The sequence below is a fragment of the Scyliorhinus torazame genome, chromosome 1, assembly GCF_047496885.1.
Source record: "Scyliorhinus torazame isolate Kashiwa2021f chromosome 1, sScyTor2.1, whole genome shotgun sequence".
NCBI lineage: Eukaryota > Metazoa > Chordata > Chondrichthyes > Carcharhiniformes > Scyliorhinidae > Scyliorhinus > Scyliorhinus torazame.
This window is the reverse complement of record NC_092707.1, coordinates 379550505-379564997: the sequence shown is the minus strand read 5'-3', so window position 1 is coordinate 379564997 and position 14493 is coordinate 379550505. Positions and strand designations below refer to the sequence as shown.

General features: G+C 43.2%; 1 protein-coding gene across 5 annotated transcripts in view; it reads right to left on the bottom strand.

The window, feature by feature from the left end:
* birc6 (baculoviral IAP repeat containing 6) overlaps nucleotides 1-14493 on the bottom strand; it is a 371663-nt gene that overhangs the window by 301195 nt on the left and 55975 nt on the right. For all 5 annotated transcript variants that reach the window (XM_072512201.1, XM_072512210.1, XM_072512218.1 and 2 more), the window contains exon 2: nucleotides 2735-2916. In XM_072512201.1, the coding sequence (XP_072368302.1) occupies nucleotides 2735-2916 (182 nt within the window). The remainder of the gene's footprint in view (nucleotides 1-2734; nucleotides 2917-14493) is intronic.

Genomic DNA, 14493 nt, shown 5'->3' with positions numbered 1-14493 from the left:
ATAATCAGTGATGTGCTTTTAAATAATAATATAAATGTTGCCACTGTCCCAGAGGACCATAGGCTGCTCTCCCCTTTGAGAGAGAGCTGACTGGTGGTGATTTAACCCAAGGGTCACCACACCTCAGGTGAGGGGCAAGGTTGAGAAGGCGGGGCCTTCATGAATAATCTCAGCTGGTGCGAGAATTGAACCCGCGCTTGTGACGGATTTAGGTTATTCCGGACCTGATAATACTTCATTAATAACCTATGCTCTCGGTTAACCCACCAAAAGAGGGAAATCTGTTTCTCTGTGAAGACGCAAAATAGATCTCACGAAGGGAGAATGCTTTTCCGGGTCTCAGGCAGTTAAACAGGATCTCAGTTACTTTTTAATGGGAAAAGTTCAGATGCGTCATTCATAACTAAATCGTTACCTCTATCGTCGTGGGTCCTAGTCATTTAAGACTTCCTAAATGAGTGTCTAGGATTTTAAACTTTGAGTGTAAGCTTACACAGTATAATTTTAATCAAAGTATTTTTATTGTAATAATACTCCCAATAGATACATACAGAATTGCAGAGTTAAAAATATAAATTGATTAACAGTCTTTAGTTATCTGTTAATAGTATAAAATTGTTAACAGTCCTAGGTTATCTGCTAACACACTAACTTCTCTCAATAGAATGAGATATATGAAACATGGAAAATCCTAAAGTATCTCCTATCAATTTCTTAATACATTTCTAAGAAGTTAAACAAAAACAGGCCTCAGGCAAGCTTAAAGAATAGAGTGTTGACCCAAACTCCTGCAGGGGAGTGAGAAGTGTATCTCTCTGCTAAAATGCCTCTCTTTTTATATACATAAAATCCTCTTATCGGTCAAGGACGGCATCTGTTAATTTGTCACTTATTGTTGGTTAATTACCTATAGACAAATGGCTAATTGGATGTATTATAATTAATACATCTTTTAATGGTCGTAGGATCTGTGTAAATGTCAGGTGTCCTAAGATATATTAGCAAAGGGGAACTCGTATAGAGGCCTGTCTTTTTTCAGTGTTGTCATGTTCTTTAGATACCAAAGCAGACACTTTTTGTGAGGGTGTTATTCTAAGTGTCAAGAGGTATAGTTAGGGAAAGATTTGTGTATCTATTTATCTGAAGAATTCCCTGTCCTTATGTTTTGACTACTTATAGGTGCAAGGAGTGATCCCAAAGAATTTATGGTCTGTCATAGAACAGCCTTTATTTGTTTGTATAATGAGCCTTTGAAACCAGCTTCAAGTTTCTCCCATCAGGTGGTAATCTCTACCTGACCTTTAGCTGAAGTGGTTTTATTCCACATTGAATTAAAATGCCGTTTGTATTAATGCCTTATTTTAAACCGAATTCTGCGGCGAACGTGATATTCATCACACGCTATTGGCGTCGCTCCACATCACTGTTCTAATATAGGGAAATGGAGCGGTCAAATATGTGCACAGCCAGACCCCACAAGCAACAAGAGGTCTTGGCAACATTAGTTGAACGATAAATATTGACCAGACCACCAGGAGAATTCCTTTGCTCTTCTTAACACTGAATGTTTTATATGCTCAGTTTAATATCTTCTGTCAAGATGACACCCTTAACATTGCAGCATTGCCTCCGTACTGCACTGAAACTGGAAAGAGCTATAAATATAGAAGAGTAATAAGCATTTGACAAGAGTTATAACAGGAACTGGTGCAATCAGAGTTATTTTGTAAAAGCCCAAAGGCATTTAGAGGGATGAAAGTCCGTAGATCTCCTCAACTGATAACATTTTTTACAGTGGAGAGTTATTAGATTTATCATTTATAGAGTTTAGTATTGGATCATGTGATAATTTTTAAAAATATATTTTTATTAATGGCATTTTACATTTATACATGAAAATATCAAAAGACATCAACATGAACAGAAATCACCTGCCCCCACACCCACACCCCCACCCACACCCCCACCCACCCCCACCCACACACCCACCCACACACCCACACACACCCACACACACCCACACACACCCACACACACCCACACACACCCACACACACACACACACCTCTGTGGAATTGGTTGACCTGTGCCAGGACATCTGCCCTAATTTGCAGCAGGTAAGTCAGGGCCGGCAGTGAGATGACGTACCGCCAAGTGAGGCTGATTATTCATGACACCAAAAGCCATGGGAGCAGAATTCGGCCATTCAGCCCACCAAGTCTGCTCCGCCATGGCTGAACATGTTTTTCATCCCCATTCTCCTCCCTTCTCACCATAACTCCAGATCCCCTTATTAGTCAATACCCTATCTATCTCTGTCTTAAAGACACTCAGTGACTTGGCCTCCACAGCCTTCTGTGGCAATGAGTTCCACAGATTCACCACCCTCTGGCTGAAGAAATTCCTCCTCATCTCTGTTTTAAAGGATCGTCCCTTCAGTCTGAAGGGACTGTGCTCTCGGGTTCTAGTTCTCCTACTGGGCAAACATCCTCTCCACGTTCACTCGATCTAGGCTCCTCAGTATGCAAACATTACTATTTACCTTTAATATTTAATGGTAATTTATCCTCCTTCACACATACCAGGCTCATTCTTTGCTTAGGTCCAATCGTAGCAATACACAATCTAATGATTTGAATTTCAAGAAAGGATAAATAAGAGGGAGAAGATGGGTCTTTAACATGACACATCTTCAGAAAATGAGATTCCATCCAGCCACAAGAAACATTCTTACCTCTGTAACTGGCAATTCAAGCTGAACCACATCATCCTGCTTTGAAACAGGGGTCTGTAGTGCTGTATCAAGCAACAAGATGCCATTCAAGTCTTTTCTACATCCAACTGCATAGTCATCCACAAAGACAACTTTATCCACTGCTGGAAAGTACTGACACCTCACCTGACCTCCTGGCTTGGCTGGAAAAGACAAAATTGAATCAATATCAATGAAGTGCCATTTTCACAATAAACGTAAGATTAAAATTAGTTATTACCATACCACGATTGGATTGGATTTGTTCATTGTCACATGTAAAAGTATTTTTCTGCGTGCAGCTCAAACAGATCATTAAATGCATGAAAAGAAAATACATAATAGGGCTACACAAGGTGCACAATGTAAATACAGAGACACCGGCATCGGGTGAAGCATACAGGAGTGTAGTATTAATCAGATCACTCCATAAGAGGGTCGTTTGGGTGTCTGATAACAGCGGGGAAGAAGCTGTTTTTGGATCTGTTCATGCGTGTTCTCAGACTTTTGTACCTCCTGCCCAATGGAAGGAGTTGGAAGAGTGAGAAGCCGGGTGGGAGGGATTGCTGCTGAGTCGATGTTGCAAACAAATGTGATCATTTTAAAAGGTGAAAATACATGAAAAGGCCATTCATTCTATGTAACTGCTTAACCCACCCACTGACACCCTCCGTTTGAGTAAATCTTCTCAACAGACAGTTCAGACATCAAACTTCCATCATGTTGGCACAAATCTGCCATCTGATGAAAGTGGAGATTAATTTTTAACATAAGATCAGTTCTTCAACTGAATATAGCAACCAGTTCTGGACATCTAAACAGTATGATTCAGACTAAAAAAAAAAGTTTGTTGAGTGTAATAACCACCTTGTAAAAAGAAAAACGGGAAACATTTTTTAAGTCAGGATGCAAAAGAAATGCTGAGGTTGATACGGGTCCCTTTATTGCCACAAATCAGAGATTCAATGAGCAAAATAGAAGAAAAATGATTTACTTTGGAAGTTAAAAGCGGTTGGAGTTTTCAGTCTCTGGAAATGTTGATGGTTTTGGTAGAGGGGAAGGTGTCAGTGATGCTGGCACGGTCACATTTGTTGCTGATGATATCTCCATAATGGTTGGAGGTCAAGAATTCCAGGACTTCATTATGGATGACGAATTGGCTTTGAGGGGTTGAGGTGTGAATCACCATTCACATATTACCCATTCTCTGCCTGCTTTTCCACCCAGTGTCAATATGTCTGGACTAGCTCAGCTTATAGTCAGTGGTGGCAAAGATTTTGCTGGGACTTGGTAATTGTCTGCCTCAGGAGGAAACAGGCAATCCTTTTTTGTTGTTGTTGGAGATAGTCAATAACTGGCAGGAATATAGCATATAGCATGGATATAGCATGATAAATTGTAAAGCAAATCATGAATATTCTCCAAGTCTGCACAGACTGCCGGAGTGTGTTCAGTTATCACAGGAGATGTAACAGGAGTTGAAAACAGTCTGAACTCTGTCCTTATTAGGGAGGAAGGTTGTGGAAGCAACTAGACTTAGCTGTGTCAATGTTCTGCAAGTTGCAATAACTGGTCTTCAATGAATATCTATTGTTTTAGCTATGAATCCAGCCAGTTAGGTGTTACTCCTCAAAGTCACATTGACTTTCACGGCGCCAAGGTCCCAGGTTCGATCCTGGCTTTGGGTCACTGTCCGTGTGTAGCTTGCACATTCTCACAGCGTTTGCATGGGTTTCGCCCCCACAACCCAAAGATGTGCAGGGTGGGTGGATTGGTCACGCTAAATTGCCCCTTAATTGGAAAAAATGAATTGGGTACTCTAAATTTTTTTTTTTTTTTTAAATCCCATCGGCTTTGCTAAGCTTCACTCTTGTCTTATCCAGCAAAATCTTCTAATGTCAAAAGTTCAATTTCCACTTTCAGCAGACGGGAGATCTGACATCAACACCCACACCACTGGTCTGGCTTTCAGTTTTATTTCATGCCACAGTGACAAGATTTGACGCCAGATGTTTCTGTTGAGAACCACATTTGATGAGTACTGATGATTACCTCTGTCACCTTGCTGAATGCTGGTTGAAGAAAGAGTATTGAGCAAGTTTGATTGGTCCTGCTTTTTCTGGATAGAGCAGAGAGTCAATTTTCCACATTGTTGTGCAGATACCAATCACTGGAACAGTTTGCTAAGGGGGCTGCTAGATCTTCTGCACTACAGCAACAATCTTGTAAAGTCTAATAGTCTTATCCATGTCCCACTCGTTTAGCCACTGCCTAATGTTATGTGGAGCAAACCGAACTGGCTGGATGCTGGCATCCATGTGCGGCACAGTTGTTAGCACTGCTGCCTCAGCACTAGGAACCCTGGTGTGGCTATCTGTTTAGAGTTTGCTCGTTATCCCAGTGTCTGCATTGGTTTTCTTCAGGTGCCCCGATTTCCCCTCAGTCCAAAGATGTGCAGGTTAGGTGGGGATAGAGGGTTACGGGGATAGGGCGGGGGAGTTGGTGTAGGTCAGGCGCTCTTCAGGGGGCTGGTGCAGACTCTATGGGCCGAATGGTCTCCTTCTGCACTGTAGGGATTCTTCATGGTGCCAACTTTGGGAAAATTGTCCACTCAGCACTTTTCTTTGGACACTTCACCTTCAGCCTGGTCTCTTTCACTGTTGCTTTTCAGTCCTGGAAAAGCATTGCAAGGCTCACGTAAAAGCCGCCATTAAATTCCAAGAACAAACCACAATATTTTTCTTTCTTCTTGCCCACAGGGCTTGTTTAGATTCCTATTACTTTATTGCTAAGAAAATAAGGCCTATTAAACAATGTTTTAGAAATATTTTACCAATTAATGCAGACACCAAATCCACTCATGAGAGGAAAGCAAAATAATTGAAGAGTCAAATATAAGCATGTTGTTATCCTCAACCAAAGTTAAAACGCCTCACCTCAAATGAGGAACAAAACAAACAGACCAAACATAGAAATATGCATATAATCACATGGTTAGATGGTTAATCAACTAAGCCCAGAACAGACTCAATCTTTAGGCCACTCGATATAAAATTCACACATTCTTAAGAGATAGGATCAGAATTAGGCCATTTGGAACATTGAGTCTGTTCTGTTAAGTAATGGGTTAAGAGACATTCCAATTAGTTGTCTCATTTTATGTTAAGCATCCAATAATTGACACTGATATGTAAAGGGGCTTCAGGTGGCCCTTAGGTCAGGTGATGTGATGTTTGAGTTTTGTGCTAAGTCTGTTGAAGAAAATTAAAGGTGTTTTGTGGAAAAGCAGCAGAACTTTTGACTCTTTATACTACAGCAGCTAAACGTGCTCCACCATTCGATCATGGCTAATCTCATCCTGGCCTTAACTCCACCGTCCTGCCCATTCTCCATAATCCTTCAACCCATTACCAATTAAAAATCTGTCTAAATCCTCCTGAAATTTACTCACTGTCCCAACATCCACAGATTCACAACTCTTTGGGAGAAGTAGTTTCTCCTCAAATCTTTTTTAAATTTGCTATTTCTTTTCATAAGACCTCTCATTCTAGAATACCCCACAAGCGGAAGCATCCGTACCTTTTAGCATCTTGTATACCTCAATTTGGTCTCCCTTCATTCTTCTAAATTCTAGAGAGTATAGGCCTAAACTGCTCAATCTCGCTTCATACGACAAACCCCTCATCTCTGGAATTAACCTCGTGAATCTCCTCTGAATAAGGGGATCAAAACAGTGCACATTACTCCAGGTATGGTCTCACCAATGCCTTGTTATAGTTGCAGCAACCTTCCTTACCTTTATACTCAATTCCTTTCGCTATAAATGCCAACATTGCATTCGCTTTCTTTATTATCTGCTGTATCTGCATGCTTGTTTTCTGACTCATGAACGAGGACCCCCAGATCCCTCTGCAACGGAGCATCCCAAAGTCTCTCCCCATTTAGATAATAAGTTGCCTTCCCATTTTTCCAACCAAATTGCATGACCTCAAACTTATCCACATTAAACTCCATCTGTCACATTTTGGCACACTCTCCTAACATATCTATATTCATTTGTAAGGTTCTTATTTCCTCATTGCAACTTACCGTCGCACCTATTTTTGTATTGTCTGCAAATGTGGTCATAGAACCTTCTAGCCCTGTATCCAAGTCGTTTATATAGATTGTAAATAGCCGGGCCCCAAGGACCGAACCCTGTGGCACCCCACTAGTTACATCTTGTCATCCAGAAAAAGACCCATTTATCCCAACTCTCTGCCTTCTGTCCATCAGCCAGTTTTCTATCCAAGCTAATAATTACCCCTTATCCCACATGATCTAACCTTATAAGAACTAGGTGCAGGAATAGGCCATCTGGCCCCTCGGGCCTGCTCCGCCATTCAATGAGATCATGGCTGATCTTTTGTGGACTCAGCTCCACTTTCTGGCCCGAACACCACAACCCTTAATCCCTTTATTCTTCAAAAATCTATCTATCTTTATCTTAAAAACATTTAATGAAGGAGCCTCAACTGCTTCACTGGGCAAGGAATTCCATAGATTCACAACCCTTTGGGTGAAGAAGTTCCTCCTAAGGTTAGTCCTAAATCTACTTCCCCTTATTTGAGGCTATGCCCACTAGTTCTGCTTTCACCCGACAATGGAAACAATCTGCCCGCATCTATCCTATCTATTCCCTTCATAATTTTATATGTTTCTATAAGATCCCCCCTCATCCTTCTAAATTCCAACGAGTACAGTCCCGGTCTACTCAACCTCTCCTCGTAATCCAACCCCTTCACCTCTGGGATTAACCTAGTGAATCCCCTCTGCACACCCTCCACCTCCAGTACGTCCTTTCTCAGGTAAGTAGACCAAAGCTGTACACAATACTCCAGGTGTGGCCTCACTAACACCTTATACAATTGCAGCATACCTCCCTCGTCTTAATCTCCATCCCTCTAGCAATGAAGAACAAACCTCCATTTGCCTTCTTAATCACCTGTTCCACCTGTAAACCAACTTTTTGCGACTCATGCACTAGCACACCCAGGTCTCTCTGCACAGCAGCAGGTTTTAATATTTTATCATTTAAATAATAATTCCTTTTGCTGTTATTCCTACCAAAATGGATAACCTCACCTTTGTCAACATTGTATTCCATCTGCCAGACCCGAGCCCATTCACTTAACCTATCCAAATCCCTCTGCAGGCTTCCGGTATCCTCTGCACCTTTTGCTTTACCACTCATCTTAGTGTCGTCTGCAAACTTGGACACATTGCCCTTGGTCCCCAACTCCAAATCATCTATGTAAATTGTGAACAATTGTGGGCCCAACACTGATCCCTGAGGGACGCCACTAGCTACTGGTTGCCAACCAGAGAAACACCCATTAATCCCCACTCTTTGCTTTCTATTAATTAACCAATCCTCTATCCATGCTACTACTTTACCCTTAATGCCATGCATCTTTATCTAATGCAGCAACCTTTTGTGTGGCACTTTGTCAAAAGCTTTCTGGAAATCCAGATATACCACATCCATTGGCTCCCCGTTATCTACCGCACTGGTATTGTCCTCAAGAAATTCCACTAAATTAGTGAGGCACGATCTGCCCTTTATGAACCCATGCTGCATCTGCCCAATGGGACAATTTCCATCCAGATGCCTCGCTATTTCTTCCTTGATGATAGATTCCAGCATCTTCCCTGCTACCGAAGTCAAGCTAACTGGCCTATAATTACCCGCTTTCGGCCTACCTCCTTTTTTAAACAGTGGTGTCACGTTTGCTAATTTTCAATCCTCCGGGACCACCCCAGAGTCTGGTGAATTTTGGTAAATTATCACTAGTGCATTTGCAATTTCCCTAGCCATCTCTTTTAGCACTCTGGGATGCATTCCATCAGGGCCAGGAGACTGGTCTACCTTTAGCCCCATTAGCTTGCCCATCACTACCTCCTTAGTGATAACAATCATCTCAAGGTCCTCACCTGTCATAGCCTCATTTCCATCAGTCACTGGCATGTTATTTGTGTCTTCCACTGTGAAGACTGACCCAAAAAACCTGTTCAGTTCCTCATTCCCCATTATTAAATCTCCCTTCTCATCCTCTAAAGGACCAATACTTACCTGAGCCACTCTTTTTTGTTTTATATATTTGTAGAAACTTTTACTATCTGTTTTTATATTCTGAGCAAGTTTACTCTCATAATCTATCTTACTCTTCTTTATAGCTTTTTTAGTAGCTTTCTGTTGCCCCCGAAAGATTTCCCAGTCCTCTAGTCTCCCACTAATCTTTGCCACTTTGTATGCTTTTTCCTTCAATTTGATACTCTCCCTTATTTCCTTAGATATCCACGGTCGATTTTCCGTCTTTCTACCGTCCTTCCTTTTTGTTGGTATAAACCTTTGCTGAGCACTGTGAAAAATCGCTTGGAAGGTGTGGGAGGCACAGTAGCACAGTGATTGGAATGCTGCTTCACAGCGTCAGGGACCCGGGTTCGATTCCCGGCTTGGGTCACTGTCTGTGCCGAGTCTGTACATTCTCCCCGTGTCTGCGTGGGTTTCCTCTGGTTTTCTCCCACAAGACCCAAAAGGCGTGCTTGGAAGGTGAATTGGACATTATGAATTCTCCCTCAGTGTATCCGAACAGGCGCCGGAATGTGGCGACTCGGGGATTTTCACAGTAGCTTCATTGTAGTGTTAATGTAAGCCGACTTGTGACACTAATAAAGATTATTATTATATACATCTACATGACCCCCATTATCCACTTTGCTCGTTATAGCTTCGAAGAACTCCAGTAAATTAATCAAACATAATTTGCTCTTCATAAAACCATGCCGACTCTGATGTATAGTGTTTTTGCTTTCCAAATGTCTTGATATTACTTCCTTGATATTTGATTCTAACAATTTCCCAACAGATGTTAAATGAACTGGTCTGTAATTTCCCACATTCTGCCCCCCTCCCTTTTTAAAACGTTAACGTTTTTCCAATCCACTGGAACCTTTCCAGTGTCCAGGGAATTTTGGAAGATTACAACCAATGGATCCACTATCTCCACTGCCACTTCCTTTAATTCCTAGGATGTAAGCCATCAGGCCCGGGGGATTTGTCTGCCCTCAATCCCAATAGTTTATTGAGCACCGTTTCCCTATTGATGTTAATTGCTCGAAGTTCCTCCTTTTCTATTACCTCTGAATTGTACGTTCCTATAGGAATGGTACCAGTGTCCTCCACTGTGAAAATGAGGCAAAGTATTGATTTAGCATCTTTGCCATTTCGTGTTCCCCACTATTAACTCTCCGCTGCACATGCAATCTGTTCTCACCATTTGACTCAACTAATTTGGATTTTAACTACTCTCCCAAGAGGTGCATTAACTCAATTCTGCACTACTGCACACTTCCACAGAGTTCTTCATATTGGTCCAATGGACAGCCAAGCACAGTAACAAGACCTACCAGGCCATACTTATATATTCACCCCCTATTAGGAAGCCAGAAAGACTTGAGCATGCAACTGATCAGGATTGGGTAGCTACAAAGGAAAACAAGGATGATGGGCTGTAAAAGCACAAGCAATCATTGTTTGCGAGGTCAGACCCCATCTGGAGAACTGAGAGTGGACCTAGTTAGGGGCCCTTTTGGAGGGCCGATGCAGATTTGATGGGCTGAATGGCCTCCTTCTGCACTGTAGGGATTCTCTGGATAGGGTTGTCAAGGGTTTAGGAGCAAGTGGGTAAATTGAGCTTTTATGTATTCATTCAGAGAATGTGGGTATTTTTTTGTTCATTCTTCGGATGATGGTATCATAAGCCAGCAAGGCCAGCATTTATTTTGCCTCAATAATTGTTTAAGGTGAGCTGTTGTCTTGAATCCAACAATCCAATCGTGCCGAGAGTTCCAGGATTTCAACCCAGCAACAATGAAGAAACGTTGTCATGTCTATGGGCAGCACGATAGCACAAGTGGATAGCACTGAGCACTGTGGCTTCACAGCACCAGGGTCCCAGGTTCGACCTGGGTGGGGTGTGGGGTGTGGGGGTGGGGGGGGGGGGGGGGGGGGGGTTGGTAGTGTTCCTATGCACATGCTGTTCTGGTCCTTCTAGATGGTAGAGGTCACCTCAGGGATGTTATCGCCTACTTCTTCAGAAAAGGAGACAAAGCAGACTGTGGGAACTACCAAGGAGTCTCCCTACTCTCCATTGCCGGGAGGATCATCGCACGAATCCCCACTAGCCACTTTCTCCGAGAATATGAAGAAGTCCTTCCAGAAAGTGAGTGCGGCTTCCGTCCAAACAATGGAACAGCGGACATGATTTTAACTGCTCGGCAACTTTAAGACAAATGCATTAGCAACATCAACCACTCGACATGGCCTTCATCGATCTGAGCAAGGCTTTCGACTCTAAATGTCAATCGAAAAGTGCTATGGATGACCTTGTCAAAGGCCGCTGTCCAGGGAAATTAATTTAACATCCTCCACTTCCTCTATGACACGTTGTTGGTAACAATCTTCACCGATGGAAATAAAACAGAAACCTTAGAGGTCAAGATAGGGATGTGACTTCAACCACACACACTTCTTCATCACCATCATCCTTCACTCTATTGAGAGCAAGCTTCCCAGTGGAGCAGATATAGTCTATAGCAGGGTCGTGGCCCGTAGGCGTGTCAAACGGGTCGCAGAGTTACAAGTCGCGGTGTTCCCATCAGCCGCTAATAGTGCTTCCCAACGGCAGCATTCTACGCCTGCAGGGTAAATCCTGCCTACAATGTCAGTTCAGTCCTTAACTGACACTGGGAAAGCACTGCGTTTAAATAGCATATTACTTGCATGCTATAAGACAAGCTGAGGGCTGCAGACCCGCCTGCTCTTCCACGTGCAGTTAAGGAGCGTCTGCAGCGTCCCAGGTGTTTTTTGTGTGATCTCCTGTTGTCTGGTATCTGACAAGCTGCATACCCGCAGTGTTGCTGCAGACCCTCAGTGTTTCACAAGGTGGATAGCTATGGGATAGAAGAGTTGTTGTGGAGGAAAAGGAGAGAGCAAGTTTAGGCTTAAAGTCTTCATCAAAATGTTATTCAAGAGTGAAGAGAGTTGGAAATCAGCAAGAAATGATAGTTGAGTAATATACCGATTCTCAAAACACATGCCAAACAAAAGGACTGGCTAACATTGGGGGTGCAGTTTTTTGTCCTTTGTGTGTCTGTGGAGAAACTAAATGTTGGGAAAGACAGTATCTGTTCTTTGTTCCATGTTTTCTGCCCTCTTGAACCAATGTAAAGTCCCAGATCGGTAATTTGTTTGAGATTTTAAAGCGTAGAATAATTTTTCTTGTTTTCAGACAAGGATTACTTGGAGCAAACGTTTACAAGCTGATGAATAAATACAAGATGCATTGTGGAACAGGGGAAATTCCTGCAAACATTCTCTCCCCCTCCCCACCCACTTAATTGAATTGCATTTAAGCCAACTATAGATCAAGATTTTAATGTCACTATCTAGAGATTTATGACTGTTTTATTTCCAAGAACCACAAATGGCTCTCTCCCAGTGATATCTGTTCTTGGTTCTCCTCTTCTCGGTCTTCTTCCTTCGCTTTTTTGTTTCATCAAGGCTATGTCCAATGATGAATGCAATTTCACAATTGTTGGTGGTCCTCCAGTATCTCTCACAAATAACTTCTTATGGGTGTCCCTGGACAGTGAATTGTCATAAAAAGGAGGACATCACAGACATATCTGATCTTGTCCTCATTCAAAATGGATATTGTTAAACTCGAAAGAGTGCAGGGTGCTACCAGGACTTGATGGTTTGAGTTATAAGGAGAGGATGGATAGACTGGGACTTTTTACCCTGGAGCACAGGAGGCTTTGGGTGATCTTATAAAGGTCTATAAAATAATGAGGGGCATAGATAAGGTAGATAGTCAACATATTTTCCCAAAGGTAGGGAGATCTAAAACTAGAGGGTATAGGTTTTAAGGTGAGATGGAAAAGATACAAATGGGTCCAGAGGGGCAATTTTTGAACACAGAGAGTGGGGAGTGTCTGGAACGAGCTGCCAGAGGCAATAGTAGAGGCGGGTACAATTTTGTCTTTTAAAAAGCATTTAGACAGTTGTATGGTTAAGATGGGTATAGAGGAATATGGGCCAAATGCGGGCAATTGGGACTCGCTTAGTGGTAAACACTGGGCAGCATGGACAAGTTGGGCCAAAGGGCCCGTTTCCATGCTGCAAACCTCTGTGACTCTATGGCTGACATAAATTCAATGCCTACTGGATAGTGATTAACAGGAATATTAGATGATTTTCTTTCCCTCCCCTGCCTGAGGCAAGAAAACTTTAGTGTCCGAAACACTGCATTAATTCAGGATAGACTGAGTAAGCGCACATGGCGTGGGTCCCAAAGGTTGATTAGCGTGAGTCCTGAAGAACGGCCAGTTGGCAAACTTGGGTCCCGGGAAATAAAGTTTGAAAAACATTGGTCTACAGGATGCACAGAAAACTTTTCAACCTCAACTGGCTGAAATTCACGAAGAAAACAACACTGATATCACTCGTGAAACTTTAGTATGCGGATGACATCACCATTCTCGCGAAGCCATGCTCGACACCTTTGTGGAAGCAGACCAAAGATTTGGTCTCAGCCTCAAGAAGACTCAAGTGCTTCACCAACCCACCCCAGGGCAAGATCCAGTCTCTCCCTCCGTAAAGATCAATGGAGAAGACCTTACCAAATGTGGAACATTTCCCCTACCTGGGGAGCCATCTCTCAACTAAGGCAGACATCGACGTGGTGATCCAGCATCGGATCCAATCCACAAGCACCTCCTTCAGACGCCCAAGGATCAGAGTCTTTGACAACCACGACATCCCTGCTGACACCAAGATCCTCATGTACAAGACAATTATCCGCCCAATTCTTCTATACGGCTCAGAAACCTGGACTACATACAGATGCCACCTTCAAGGTCCTGGAGAGACACCATCAACGCTGTCTGAGATGTATTTTCCACATCAGTTGAGGGCAAGCATACTAACTTCAGCGTCCTTGAAGGACCAAAAGCACTAGCATCAAGGCTATAATGATCCGAAACCAACTCCACTGGGCTAGTCATGTGCTTAAGATGTCAAAGTCCCGTCTTCCAAAGCAAATATTCTTTGCCCAGCTCAAGGAAGGTGCCTGAACAAGTGGAGGACAAAGGAAGAGCTTCAAAGGCACCCTGAAGGCTTACCTGAATAAATGCAACATAGACGTCAATGCCTGTGAGACCCTTGATCAGAACAGACCTACTTGGAGGAACCTCCTGATTGAAAGGACACAATTCTTCAAGAACACCCGATGGCAAGCAGAGGTCTGGAAAAAGATCCTGAGAAAGGAATACCAGACTTCCGGCCGCACATTTCGGCAGCTCCTGCTAGAACGGACTTTTGGGCTCTCTGGTGGAGCCCCAACCGAAATGTTTTGACCAAATCCCGTGTGGGAAGGTGAAGCAAGGTCCCCCTTCCGTCGTGTATGGAGGGGACTAGAGGTGGAGCGGCAGAAAAAGAGGCTTTGGAGCAGCGGCAGAAACGAGGGGGAAAAAACAAAGATGGCAGAGGGCAGAGATCGAGCAGCATGGGGGCCGGACCAGCAGGAGTTTCTCAGGCGCTGCATGGAGGAGCTTAAAAAGGAGGTGCTGGCGCCAATGCGGTTGGCGATCGAGGGGCTGAAGGAGACCCAGAAGGCCCAGGCAGTTGAGCTCCGAAA